This window comes from Phalangium opilio, unplaced genomic scaffold (genome assembly GCF_054372755.1).
Source record: "Phalangium opilio isolate 3A_F unplaced genomic scaffold, DU_Popi_V2 ptg000070l_1, whole genome shotgun sequence".
NCBI classification, from domain to species: Eukaryota; Metazoa; Arthropoda; class Arachnida; order Opiliones; family Phalangiidae; genus Phalangium; species Phalangium opilio.
The window spans coordinates 10,585,711-10,600,304 of record NW_028324182.1 but is presented as its reverse complement, the minus strand read 5'-3'; the positions used below and the strand labels follow the sequence as shown (position 1 = coordinate 10,600,304).

General features: G+C 36.1%; 2 protein-coding genes across 7 annotated transcripts in view; one reads left to right on the top strand and one right to left on the bottom strand.

Annotated features, from left to right (window-relative positions):
* Lmpt (four and a half LIM domains protein limpet) overlaps positions 1-12,471 on the top strand; it is a 59,833-nt gene extending 47,362 nt beyond the window's left edge. For 3 of the 4 annotated variants that reach the window (XM_089843105.1, XM_089843107.1, XM_089843108.1), the window contains 5 exons: positions 7,946-8,146; positions 9,128-9,302; positions 9,699-9,868; positions 9,934-10,120; positions 10,549-12,471. In XM_089843105.1, coding sequence (XP_089699231.1) covers positions 7,946-8,146; positions 9,128-9,302; positions 9,699-9,868; positions 9,934-10,120; positions 10,549-10,706 — 891 coding nt within the window. In that variant the 3' untranslated portion in view covers positions 10,707-12,471. Of the gene's footprint in view, positions 1-6,182; positions 6,651-7,945; positions 8,147-9,127; positions 9,303-9,698; positions 9,869-9,933; positions 10,121-10,548 lie in introns of those variants that run through there. The other variant, XM_089843106.1, reaches the window with a different exon arrangement.
* Positions 12,472-12,598: 127 nt separating this feature from the next.
* On the bottom strand, positions 12,599-14,430 carry Blos3 (Biogenesis of lysosome-related organelles complex 1, subunit 3). Of its 3 annotated transcripts, none has more exons than XM_089843109.1 (6): positions 14,197-14,429; positions 14,028-14,136; positions 13,875-13,971; positions 13,789-13,808; positions 13,590-13,711; positions 12,599-13,068 (listed from the first exon to the last, which is right to left on the bottom strand). In XM_089843109.1, the coding sequence occupies exons 1-6, from the start codon at positions 14,326-14,328 to the stop codon at positions 12,940-12,942; spliced, it is 609 nt and encodes a 202-aa protein (XP_089699235.1). In that variant the 5' UTR covers positions 14,329-14,429; the 3' UTR covers positions 12,599-12,939. The 3 variants fall into 3 exon arrangements, with proteins under 3 accessions (XP_089699235.1, XP_089699236.1, XP_089699237.1); XM_089843110.1 differs by having other exon boundaries at positions 14,028-14,118; XM_089843111.1 differs by lacking the exon at positions 12,599-13,068 and adding an exon at positions 13,097-13,479 and having other exon boundaries at positions 14,197-14,430.
* Positions 14,431-14,594: the final 164 nt, after the last annotated feature.

Here is a 14,594-nt window from a genome sequence, read left to right as displayed (position 1 = left end):
GATGCATTACGTTCTCAGTTTGGCACGTATAAAATCTTTCAAATTTTCTTTTAGAAGAAAATAAAATCTAGATAAAGAAGACTAAGAATTTTAAGGTAAATCGTGCTGCAAACACTGCAAAATTTTGAAAGCGATTCCGAAAAAGCCGTAGGAGTCTGTAAAAAAACCTTTTAACTAGGTCAGAGGGTCTTCAGTTTTTTTTTCTTTTCCTACACACGATAGGGATATGTTTTGTAGGTTGCTTTGAAAGTTCTTTTAAACGTATCTTGCAAAATATACATGGGATTTAAGTCTATTTTTGGAATCTACGTTTGAAGTTCTGTTGCAAGGTTTCGCTCCGTTTATTCCTTGGAAAGATAGAAAGGTGCTCTTTGTTTTCTTTAAAATTGGGATGGAGGTTTGATCAAAAGTAATTTAATTTAAAATTATTGATGATGACATGGGCAGGAAGTGGGATTAACCGCGTTTATTAGACCCGCTCCAGTTCGCGGTTGTTTTAATACTCAACGTGGAAGCCTTATTTTCTCGACAGACACTTTCCAAAGTGATACTTTTAGATTAATTTACTTTTGATGGTAGTTCCAGGTCGGCTTAACTATTTAGGTCCTAGAAAAATATATATAAATTAATGACTGTATTGTGGATTTGAGAATTTTTTTAAAATAAAGAAAGAAAAATAGAACTCGAAAGATTCTGTTGTAAAATAAAGAGTTAGGTTGTGTTTACCAGACGGTCTTATCAAATCCGGAAATGGAGCATCTGTTTTGTGATAGACACGAGTATGACTATGATTGTTATTTTTAAGAAAAGCAATGCCAATGCCAGTCTCGTAAATTGTATAGTCCATGTATCCATGGCAATCCGAGCTTTTCTTGGATTCGTTTCATCTTTTTTAAAATTAGGCTTAACAAACAGAAAACGCCGAAGTATAGTTTTGATCACGTTCTCGTCTACATTATGGGGTGGTTGCCCGTTTCCGCACAGTTTTATTTTTCACACCTTAAAAACCTATAGCCCGTTTCCGCATACTTTTTCATAACCCATTTCCGCACAGTTTGCAAAAAAAAATTATTTTGTTGCTTACATTTTAAAAACCTTAAACTTAAGCTGCTGGCCGTTTGGACCGAAAATAGCCAAAATGTGAGGTTTTATGATTATAAAATCGATGCTATTTAACGATAGATTTATTTTTAATGCAGATTTTACAAACAGAATTAAAAAATGCTCCTTTTACTTCTATTTTTTAACAAAATCAAACTTGGTTTAATGCTTACGTCTATCAATACACTTAACTTTTTATAACGATAGTGATATTGCAATGGTCAAATGAAAAGTTTAATATCATGCCTATATTGTAGCATAAACGAACCGAACCAAACCAAACTTAACCCATACCGATCCTAACCCAACCCAACCGAACCAAACCTAACCCTAAACTATATCGATAATAATAATAATACAATGATCAAATCACAAGTTTAATAGCATGCCTATATTGTAGCATAATCTAACGAAACCAAAACCTATTCGAACCAAACATAACCCCAACCGAACCAAACTTAATTCTAAACGAACCGAACCTAACCTAATCAACAAGAAAATAAAAATGTTTTATTTGCAAACTGTGCGGAAATGGGTTATGGTAAAAAATGGTGAACTAAAATTTCAATGTAAAAACTGTGCGGAAATGGGCCATAAAAAGTGTGCGGAATTGGGCTATGATTCTCTAAAATTGTGCGGAAATTGGCATCCTCGCATTATGGTTCTGTGAAAACCGCCAAGTTCAGAGTTACTTTCCGTGTTCGTCATTAATTCTATAGATTCAACAAGCCTTTGTTAAAATTAGGCTTAACAGAAAACGCCGAAGTAGTTTTGATCACGTTCTCGTCTACATTATGGTTCTGTGAAAACCGCCAAGTTCAGAGTTAGTTTCCGTGTTCGTAATTAATTCTATAGATTCAACAAGCAGCCAGCAGCGGCAAAGGCCTACTACCGCTTTTCAAACATCCCCATTCAATTATTCTAATCTTTCAACGTGGTCTTTAGCGAAGGTTCACATCGAATTTCCGTCTAATTATTGCAGCTTCTATATTACAAACAGGCTTCACGGTCGTTGGCCATTAGGGCACGCGGCGATGAAGTCCTATTAATTTTAATGGAGTTAAGAGTAATATTTCAAAGAGGCCTAACTTTCGCCGAAAAATGATCTCGAGGCTTAGAATAGACCTGGCGTATTTGGGGAATGTGGGTACATGTGAAGTACCTACGTGGCAAATAGAGGGTGGAAAAGTTCTTAAAACGAATCTTTAATTTTTTTATTTTGTATACTGGGTTTTGAGAGGATAAGGATTCGAGGCATGAATCTGGCTGTTTCGCGAACCTCTTATATACCAGTTGGGCTAAAGATAGCTACTCGCTCCTGTAAGAGCAAAATCTCGTTTTCTCTCTTCTCTCCTCTCCTCTCTTCTTACACGTTTTTATATCCTACACTAGAAGTATATCAACGTAAAGTTTTCTTCTCTAATTAAGACAGCACTCTGTATTGGACTTTTAATGGTCTTGATCTAATTTGATAACGTATCAGCTACAAGCGTCTTTACCTAAATATTTCGTTCAAAATTATCTTCAATATTTTTTGAAATGGCACTAGAAAATTTCACGTTTTACTTATCAACTTCGTGTTGATCTACTTCTGGTTTCCCATTGGTGACTGTACAGTCTGTCTCAGTCTTAGAGTTCAGTTCATAAATAATTGCTCTTATACTTTCTAGTTACCTTAAGCCTTCTTCCCATTAACTTTGAGCTTCGTAGAACAATCTTAGTGAATAATGTTTTGCAGAATCCATTTTTTGTTTTACGTCTTTCCTGGTTGGGATTGGAATAAGGCAGCTAGACTACGATTCTCGAGAGTTTTGTATGAGTTACGCAGCCATTCGCACTCGAAGTAGCTCACTGTTCTCAAAGATTGAAAGAGCAACAGCCTTTTCAGTTATTTTCACCGAGTAGCCAAGAATAAATTTCTATATATCCGTGATTGGAACGTTTCCGGGTTGTTTACCGTTAAAAAGCTTTTTATTTCTCTCATTCCTCATTCTGAGCAGTTCACCTTCTTATCCAGGAGCGCGTAACCAAGCCTGGAATTGGGCCTAACCCTATTTGCAATTGTACATTCGTAATAAGTCACAAATTGCTAAGTTGGCGAACTATGTCTAAGAAACTATAGAAAAACATTGTTGAAGGTCAAAAAAGTTTCAAAGTCAATTTTCCCCCTGGGATGAAGTCTACTTTTTGACTGTAAATTTCACTGTCAGTCTTGAACACAGTGAAAGGCGGAGGCTATAGTATTCAAAGGGTAATTGAAATACCCATATGCCCCCATTGGTTATGCTCCATTCTCATTCTTTAAAATAATATTCATAAATCTGTCTCTGGAATAACTTTAAAGTTGTGGTAATACGCTAAGCGCAACAGCTCGCTTCTCCGACGCAGTTTATGGCGCGAGAATTTTAGCACAGGGTGAGGGGGTTTTTTTGAAGCAAAACGAAATTTCTATCGTTCTTCAGCTGTTAGGACAAGAATAATTGATTTTCTTCTCTCTTTCGAGGATGTTTTTGTTTTCTTTTTATTTTGGCAGCCACCTTTCCCCTGAAAGACCCCCCTGGACAGTTTGTCTCCACCAATTAGGTGTCTTTACTCTGAAAAGAATGCTTCTTACATTACTTGGTGTGTTAAAGTTTGAAAAAATAGGCTTAAGTAATGCAAATCTGTGTGAAGTTGAAATGTGTTTTGTATCTATACAAAAACACTGATTGTCTGTCTGTTTCACGCGGAACACTGATGTGCAGCAGTTCGAACACGTCTAGAGACTCTGTCCTAGATCTTTATTTGTATCTCCGAACAATATCTAATCTATTTGAAATTGAAAACTCAAAGCTCTTCTTGTCACATTACGAGAACCTAATTTTGGTCCTTTGAACTCTTTTCGACATTTGTTCTTAAACGACACGCACACAAAGAGGGGGAATCTTGCCAAACTGTCACTAATCCTTAACGTAATGTCTGAGCCCTTAACGATTACCGAGGATCAAAAACACTATAAGTACCTATTAGACCCTAAATACAACCATTATAAAAATATTTAGCGTAATTTTATTCAGCAATAAAAAATAAAAATTGAAGAATAAGGAGAATGACTTATTTAATATTTTATTCTGAAGCACGATTAATCATGTTTTAGGAGAAGAGATTGCCTGGTTGTTAATTCCGGGAGTTTTTGTAAGATTTTTTGGTAGTTAGTGGGTGGTTTGCGCTCCTATAGGATATGTAGGAAAAGCGGTTCGCGTCGGAGTAGTAAGCCTAGGAAGAGATCGCTGACGCTACAACCCCGATGCCATTTAAGGTTCTCCCTCCTTGCTTTTCGCCTGTAAGTTTAGATTGCATCCCTTCTCTCTCTCCTAGCTAGCTAACTTTCTCTAGTTCATTCTGGAAGATTCTCCGACGAAACTTCAGTCTTTTTTTTTTAAAGGAAGCGACACACCCGGTAACGAAACGGGGCCTATGGTTTATTTCGGGACATCTTCCAAAATCTTTATCCCCTCTCTTCATCCCTCTTAGCTAGAGGGTTGACGCCAGACGTTAAGTTAAACTCCATCATCGTACGCGTACGTGGAATCTTTCCACTCGAAAATAAAAACGATACGTCCCATCTAGTCACGTGTTCTTTTCGTACTTAGTGACGTTATCTTCTATAATTACGTTCAGCGAGGGAGGAAAGAGACAAAAAATTAAATTCCTTTTTGCACTTTCGTATATATCGTACCTTGGACCAAATATTTTAATGACATTTCGGCGCGAAAACTATTTTTAGTTTGAAATTTTTTAGTACAATATCAGGTGAAAATTTTAATGAAGATTGAAATTAAAACTGATGGGGTTTTTTTTCTAAGCTCTTGATATGGATGGTTGAAATTTAAATGACGATTCCAAAGCTTAAATGATGACTGGGATGTAGTAGTGGGTGTTAGAATAAAAGTTCGGAAGCCCTCTGATTTTCTGATGAGTATGACCATAAGTAACATAATAAACATAAGTATGACTCTTCCTATTGTAATAATGGAAATTTCAAAATGAAACCTATAATCAACACTGACACTCTCACTTACATCAGGCCAGGACTTGCAACTCCGTCGGGTACTTCATGCTGGTCTTTGGCGAATGACATAGTTCTACAATTTTAGCCAATCACAATAAACCATCTCCTTGAACGTATTTGTGTCGGAAATAGCTCGTCTGCTATTTATTGCACAAGCTCGCGCGGTCGCGGTGTTTGTATGTTCGACTTTAAGATTGCCACAAGTCGGATATTTCAGCACCAAAAATGATAAGCCTTTTGAAGTCTAAATATTCGGTAACTAAATTTACCCAGTGCAACTTTCAACTTCGTAATCTGGCCGCGCTAAAGTCGGTAAAAGTCAATACAAATCAACTATATAACCAAGGCTTAGGACCGTTGACTCAAATCTCAATGGCGTCTGTTTAAACCTCTGAACCGGATTTTCGATATGGGCGGAAGTCGCTTCATTTTCCACCGCTAGGGGTCTCTGTGCTGGGCGCGAACTTATGATGACGTAAAAGGTCCGAAAATAGGTTTTTAGTTAGTTTTGGCTAATTGTCATACTTATGGTTATTATGTTACTTATGGTATGACGGAAGTATTTTTTAGCGAGGTGTTCTTATAGAGGTTAGAAGATCGAGAGCATCCCATTTTAGTTTACCACATCTTCCCACGTATTCCTTACCATAAATTGTATGATTTTCAACTAAGTTACTGAGAAATGAATACAGCTTCGTCGAGGCTCTCCTGGAAAAACCTATTGGTAAAAGAGAAAACGTAATGGAACGATTTGACATCAAAAATTGTGGGAGGAAAGGATTTCCCAAGAATGGATACGCTAATAGGGAGGCAACAAGCTCTGACAAATCCACAATTAAAACGATTGTCAGTCTAAACTTTGAGGAGGATTTGTTTACTTATGGCTGCGTGTAAAACATTCAAACAAAATTGTAAGATGGAAGAGGCTGCGAGTATGTCCTCCCTGGTTCGACTGGCGCTAGAGAGTATCCGTATGGGAGGAGCCTCTCCGGAGGGTTTCTGAGGTGCAAGAATGGGAATTCTCTCTCCCTCCCCCCCCTCTCTCTCTCTCTCTCTCTCTCTCTCTCTCTTCGCGTCTCTTTCGGTAGAAGGTGGGGGTGGTGTAGTATAAGGATCTTGCCAAGGAGGGATTGGGAGAAGCTGGAAAAGTTTTCGGACCCTCATTTCGACCGAAGAAGACTCGCAGCTACCTCGATCAGAGTCAAGGGGGGCGAGTGCCTTTGGGACAAAAAAGCGGACGGCGGTTTTTGCGAACGAAAGGAAGCGTCGGGCGACTTTTTGATCCGGAGTTTGTTCGGGATAGTAGTGCGCGAAGGAAGAGCCCCAAGTTTTTCTTAGTTATTTTTGTTGTATTCTACGAAACGAGCGAACCATGTCCGAGGAAGTCGAGGTCAAGCGCGTCAAGAAGGTGAAGAAGAAGACCAGGATTCAAGTCGAAACCGATGTCGACGAGCAGCAATATGGACAACAGCAGGACGTCTCTGAGCAAAAAGAAGAGGTATTTTACGACCCTTTATTAATCCCCCACCATCGTGTCCTTGGATTTTTCCTGTTCCATTATCATTTAACTAAAACGTCCGGCTATTTTCACGTCCAGTTATTTGACTAAAAATGTAATTAGATACCATTGATAATACTTCTTGATACTTCTGAGTCAACTCACCTGACAAAATAGTAATAATTTCTTATGAGATATAAAATAGTATAAATGCGCGTCAGCTTTCACTGGGTCTTTGAAACTTGTAAAGTAGTATGAAATATTATTGGGGAAGATAATATTTCAAAATATTCGACGATATTTTTATCCAATACTTTTCAAACGGTAGCGATTCACCTCAAAATATGGCATGATGTACGTCTCAATTTTTTTTGTTTAAATTTGAACTAAACGCGGTCCTTTGAACCCCAAATTTTTGTAGAGGATTTAACCCTGTAACTCAGGAAAAATTTAAGTTTAAATATAGAACTTCAAGTGTGCGACAATATTTAACATCCAATACAGCTAAAGTAAAATTAACCATAAAAGTAATGATTAAGAACAAAGTGGGAAGAATTTAAACTCCCTTCCTTGAAATTTAAAATATCCACGTATAAAATCAAGGATTCGTCATATGATGAACTATTTGCTTGTCTTTAAATAGATCTCCTCCAGAATACTTAAAAGAGTAAATAACGAAATGGTCTTTGTTTATTTAAACCATTTCGTTTTCAATTTTTAAAGTTTTCGTCGATTCCAGAGACACGGATCTCAAAACGAATTCAGGAAACGAGAATTCGCGATTTCCTTGGGAAAGGGCGTTGCTATAAATAGAGATTGTAGCTCGTTTACCTACATTTCTCGAACAGGCGAACTGAAAGGGAAGCCTTGTTTGTAAGAGTATATAGGAGTAACACGGGATTGATGGGAAGGCGTAACAGGTACTATTTGATGACTGGGATGAGGAATGGAACGCGAAGAGAAAATAAAAAATAAACTACTGTGCCGAGAGAGAGAGGTTAAAAGTACTATGTTTCATCAACCGCCATGTTGGCTTTTAGACACTGACCTACAAAATGATGAACATTCAGATATTATACTATGAACGTTCCAAGCTCTATTTTTGTAAATTTTAATGGGTAACTTTGGGTTTATCTGTAATTGGGTAATTTCCCTCTGTTCTTAGGCATAATAGAGAAATTTGATACGAGTATGGAAATAATTTTGGTGATTTTAAGGTTAATATTAACACGTTCTTGTTTTGGGGTGTTTTTGGACTTTAAAATAAAATAGTTTCGTTTCTTTGTATTTTGCAGCTCATTTTCTCGGGCGAGTATACTAAGGCCATGTCCAAGGACTGGCATTCCGGTCATTTTTGCTGCTGGCAGTGCGACGAGTCACTGACCGGTCAGCGTTACGTTCTACGCGACGAACACCCTTATTGCGTCCGCTGCTACGAGCAAGTATTCGCCAATAGCTGCGAAGAATGCTCCAAACCCATCGGCATCGACTCCAAGGTACGTCAAATGACTAACACGTGACACCTGTGGGTAGAGGGAGCGGAGAAATCATGTCAGGTGTTCTAAATGTCTAATGTAATATATGTCAGGGTCTAGATAAAAGAATGGATACGTTCGAACTTAAAATTATGTTAATTCCTCCATGCTTTCCTATCAGAAGAACCCACGGTTTACTGTTTGTCAAATTTAAACCTTCAGCGCGTTTTTGTGGCACATCAAATGGCGCCAAACTTCAGTATAGCCAATTCTTAGCTCTTAATCTTTAAGAAACGACCTTGACTGTAGCCTATTTTGTCCTTGAGATATCCTTCGTGAATATTTGATAGTTCTTACCAAAAATATATTTAGTTAAATATGTAGAATGTCTTGACTCCCCCTCGAAGTCGAATAAATGTTAAAAGCAACATTGGAATTAGGGTGTGGCTGCCGGAACGATGTTCTAGGGTGCCAAATTCGGTAGGGAGTAAAGAGATCTGAGAGAGAAACCTAAACTTAGCGTATACACTCACTCGCTCGCCCTACAATCACGCTATACCCTTTCTCTACTTCAGTCTCAAGCGAAAAAGAAATAAAAAAAAGACACTAACGACAACCTGTTCCTCAACTTGTACTTTTTATGATTTTTTGCTTTATCTCGTCTTGTCTCGTCTGAGACTGAGGGCCTTCATTGGCAAAAAGACAAGTACTCCCTAAAAATAAACGCTGATCGAGCTCCTTACTAGAGTGAACAAAGTAAAGGAGCCAAAACCCCGAAAAAATGACACGTTAAGATGTTGAAGATTTTGAATTAGGCTTAACTCTTTCGGGAACTGGATACATACACTAGGGCGAAAGACAAATTACAACTAAATGACTGATATTATCGTTAACTCGCACCGGTAGTTTCTGAGAAGAGTTAGGGAATGTAGATGATGGCTTATGACTCTGTCTTTAAAGAAGGGTGTTTTAATTACGTGTCGTTTGTTTTTTGTCACGTAGGACTTGTCGTATAAAGAGAAGCATTGGCATGAAGCTTGTTTCTTGTGCAGCAAGTGCCGTATGTCTTTAGTAGACAAGCCATTCGGTTCCAAAGCCGAGAAGGTTTACTGCGCCGGTTGCTATGACGCCGCTTTCGCCACTAGGTGCGATGGATGCGGCGAGATCTTCAGGGCGGGTAAATATAATTAAATTAAGCCTACTTTACACGATTTAAAAATCTTACATAATTAGCTATCTTTATACCTATCTTGGGTTAGAAAAAGTCACTTGTAACAGTTTTGTCTACTCTTGAGAATAACAGAGTTCAAACCTAAAAAATTTGAAGTATTAAAATAGAACTGGTGTATTGTGTGTGAAACACTTCTACAGGGGCAATGGGGAAAATACATAAGCGGCTTGCCCCTGTATGTATACTTTCCCGCAAACTATGCGCGCTGCGGGTAAACAGTTCTATAGGCGTAGCACGCTCTTTCAATTTAAGACAAAATATTTCCAAAATGTTAGAAAAATTAAATTAGACCTAATTTAAATTGACGCTTATCATTTATGTTTGTAAACTATGATGATTTAGGTACGAAGAAGATGGAATACAAAGGTCATCAATGGCACGAGAAATGTTTCTGCTGCTGCATGTGCAAAAACGCCATCGGCACTCGTAGTTTTATTCCTCGGGACAACGAAATCTATTGCACCACTTGCTACGAAGAGAAATACGCTACTCGTTGCATCAAGTGCAATAACGTAAGTCCAGTATAAATTTGACACCAACATTTCAATTTCTGATCTTGCGTTATCTCATTTTGTAGATCATCACGAGCGGTGGCGTAACATACAGGAGCGAACCTTGGCATAGAGAGTGTTTCTGTTGCACCAACTGCAGCACCTCCTTGGCTGGTCAACGATTCACCTCCAGGGACGACAAGCCCTATTGCGCCGATTGCTTCGGTGAACTTTTCGCCAAGAGATGTACCGCCTGTTGCAAGCCCATCACAGGTAAGAAATTTGTTTTTCCAATTACCTAGAAGTCCTTGCACGCACTGGCATACCGTAATTGTCACCAATCTAAGGTAGCGAGAGTACCCACTAAATTTTCCACGCTTTGGTCTTATGGTAGTATGATAGTTACCCTGTTGAAAAATGGTTTAAATAGTGGCTTGACCCTTAACACATTATCACTTGCCCCTTGAAATATTATACTCTACCCCAGTTTATCAAAACATCCTGCACGATACGCTTGATATTTGCGCTGAAACTACCCATTCCCGAAACGATCTTCTCTGCTTGGCACTGACCCTTTAAAAACAAACATACATCAGACCATTGCCTACGTTAATCAAGGCCTGTGCGCATAACCTATTTTAAAGGAGCGATCTAGTGTATTATGTTAAGTGGTCTATACCAAGTGGTCTCTTTTTGTTAAGGCATTGGTGGCACTCGTTTCATTTCGTTCGAGGACCGAAACTGGCATAATGACTGTTTCATCTGCGCCATGTGCCAGAACTCCTTGGTCGGTAAGGGATTCATCACCGACGCGTCGGATATCCTCTGTCCCGAATGCGCCAAGCAGAAATTGATGTAAAAATAAATCAAAATACAAGCGCTACCCCAAAAGAAAAAAAAATCAAACACAAAATAAGAGAAAATATTTTCTAGGCAAAATAAAATCGCGCTTTGAAATAATTATATAACAAATTATCAGACACTTTTACAAAAGAAAAAAACGGTTTCTTTTTTTTTTAAGAATACAACCTGCCAATTAAATATTAACCAAAAAAAATACGCTTAAGTTGGTTATAAGAAATTTTTAGAGAAATAATATTTTAAAATGAATCAAAAAAATCAAAAAATACTAGTGTTGGTTCGAATGCTATTGTACACTATTATAAAATACGACAAATTATACCCGATTTTTATTTAATCTTTTTATTATTATTATTTTGCCTTCGCCAACATATTGTTATACGATAATATATCTATTTAAATAATTATAATTATTAATCGCGAATTGAAGAACTGAATTCAATGAAAGGTGCTGTTACCGTAAACAAACGTAAGATTTTATTATTAACAAAAAAACGTAGGCCTATTTTACTTTTTATAAAAATTGCGCCACTATATTTAACCAACAAACTTAAATACTTAATGAAACGCGAGGGGTAAATTATTAAAAATCATCGGGGGTCGATTTTAAAGGCTTAGGGACATCCATTCCATTTGAAAAACCAAAAAAACAAAAATCAACATTAAATTTTCGCGGAATCCCAATTTTTACCATCCCGCAATAAGTCAAAAAAAATTTAAACGAGCTGCCATTTACCAATTTTTTAAAAAACGGGGAACAAGCTGTGGCGACAAATAAATACATTTAAAAACGGTACCTCCCAATTAACAATTAAGAAAAAGGCCTAATTTACTAAAATATAAATATAAACCCGCTCTTAGTTTTTAGGAGTTTTTTAAATTATAATACACACTCCTTTTAATTAAATCTTAAATTAAAATATTCAATTAAATACTGAAAACGCCTCGCTGTAATTTAATGGTAAAGAAAGCGAAGATGGCCTTAAGAAAAAATAAAAAAATATCGTCCAGAAAAATAATTCAGTCCAAGATTTATTTTTCATAAATTTTATGAAAATTTAAATATTGCCACCTAAAATATTTTTTGAAATAAACAATAATATCTATATAGTAATAACTTACTTGGAGTGAAAACCAAGAGTTTAAAAACGACCACGTAAATTACCGCATTGGGTGTTTTCTATAAACAAGAAAATAAAAAAAAACCTAGCCGGCCAGCCATAAGGGGTCAGAATGATACTTTTTCTACCCTTTCTTTGGCGCAAAAGTAAAAATAGCGTTTTTTCTCCGTTTTAATAAATAAAGGGGGGAAAAATAAAAATAACTTAACTAAACAAATGAATTTTTTAAATACGCATAAAATAAATTGATTTACCAAACAAATCTATGAAAAAAATAAATAAATAAATAAAACGTGTGATTATAGTTGCCTACTCAATTTTTGTTGCCTTGTGAGTCTATAACAAATTATCGAAATAAAATTGATGGTTAAAATAAAAATGTTTAACTCAACCTTTAATTTAATTTTGAAGGTTTGTGTTAAATAAACTAATAATAATAATAATAATAAAACATATCGCTAACTAATTTTAATATAATTTAATATAATTAACTAAAATACAACGTGATTTAATTAAATATTTAAACTGCTTTAAAGTTAACAACGCTTACTTAACAATATTAATTTTTAACCCATGTATAAATACACAAGTAATTGCTGGCTTTAACTAAGAGTGGTCCATTTTCATATGGTGTAATTTTAGCCCCCCCCCCAAAAAAAAGGGTTTTTAGAGATTGGGTGTTGAATCCAGACACATTCTAATATTTTAAACAAATCCGTAACTAATTTAAATTCCCTTTTAAATAAGAAATGAATCAAGTCCACACAAATTTATTTGGTATTTAGTTGTTTAATGCCATTTAATAAATATTAAATTTTTATTAATACACAATATTTAAGTCAATAATATTAATAACACACTTTACAATTTTTATTCATAGATAACAATTGTAATATATAATATTGAATAGGTTTACATAATTTATTTTTCAACAATCCACACGCTTTTCACAAAAAAAAAAAATTGAGCATCAACGGAAACAATATTCATTTTGGAATGATTAAGGTGCAGCATCACACATCTAAGTTTGACAAACTTCAACACTATGTTATGTTGGCGAGCATTTTATTTTATTGCCAGGTAATTATAATCAATTATAATTAACAAGATTTAAGGTTCATCAGGAGGCATTGAAGCTATTAGAATTTCTGGGAGAAGATTGCAACTCCTTATTGTATCAACTTTATCTTCAAGTTGGAAAAGCTCATTTGTGAGTCTTCTCAAAGTGCAGGATACCTCCTAAAAGTAAGTTAGATATAAATGCAATTGGCCTTATTCCTGATCAACGCCACCGAGGCGTAGCGGCGACTTTTGGAACTATAATAATACGGTAGCCAATTACAGGTGGCGCTTGAGCGGATGGACTCTGTTATTTTCTATGTTTTGTTGGTCTTTCTAAATCACTTGAATAGCCAAGGCTTAACGAGCGATATGGTTTCAAAAGTATTAAAAGTTGATTTTACCTTTCTTATTCTGTCTAATATTATGAAATAAGACTTTCGGAGTAAGTTTTCATTCGATTTTGGTCTATTTGGAGATTATTCGGTTAGTAATAATTAGTTAAAACATAGTTTTTTGAAGTTGAAGCGGTAATAATCAAACCATAGAAAATAACAGATCTCCATCAGAGTCCATCGACTCCAGCGCCACCTGTAATTGGCTACCGTATTATTATAGTTCCAAAAGTCGCCGCTACGCCTCGGTGGCGTTGATCAGGAATAAGGCCAATTAACTTGAGAGGGCAAGACTTGGATAATTACCTGAACTAATAGCTGGGACTTTATTAATTGCTGAGATATTGCACTTATTTCCTTTGAAGCAGTTTGGTAAGGCTGGCAAGCCATTTCTACTAAATCTTGCCTTAAGGCTAAATTACGGTCCCCTAATTTAATTTAATTGGGTGTGTTAAATTAAAATTAATTGGGTAATTTGGAAATTAAGATAAACTATTGATCTTACTCAGTTTTTTATGCAGTAATCTGTAATTTTTTTTTAAATTAAGTAACTAAAACTAATAGTTCAATGGACAATATGGTTATACTAACGTGTTATATTTTGGTAAGTCAAAATTTGACAAGTCAGTTTGACTGCTTTCTCTAGAGGAATGTCTGCTTCTTTGGCTTGTATCGCCAAGATCGTAATCTGATTGTTAAGATTTATGTTAATAAGCCTAGTCAATTAACAAAATAATTATGAACCTGATTGGTATATAGAACGTGATCTAGTATCACAAATTTCTTCATCAGACTCTGATGCTTCTCCCGAAACCACGACTCCTTGTTGAGGAACATGCGGTACGGGAGGAGCCTTAAATCCGTATTAAAGTGTTTAATTTAATGCTTAAACGTAAATATTTAACTTAATTACCATGGGTAGACGTCTACCACCAAGTGGGATATTATGTTTTGGTGCAGGTGGAATAGGGTTAATTTCTCCATCAGATTCTTCTTCTTTACCCTCTACAAGAATTCTACCTCTATCAGGAGCTGCAGTGGCCATGGATTTTAAGTGATTTATTTAAATTTAAGTAATTAAAATTGTTTTTTCTACCCTAAATGTCAAAAACTCCGATGTGCAACTAACTTGAACTAAGCCTAACAGGTCAGAATGTCACGAGAGATGACGTAACTATATAAGCAGACGAAAACAACAGTGATGTAAGATTTGTACCCAGGAGACGAAATAAAGTTAAATTCAAAATAGCTTATTTAGGCGTAAATGCGTAATATTGTTTATTAATTTATTTGCTTTGGCTTGAAGAGTAC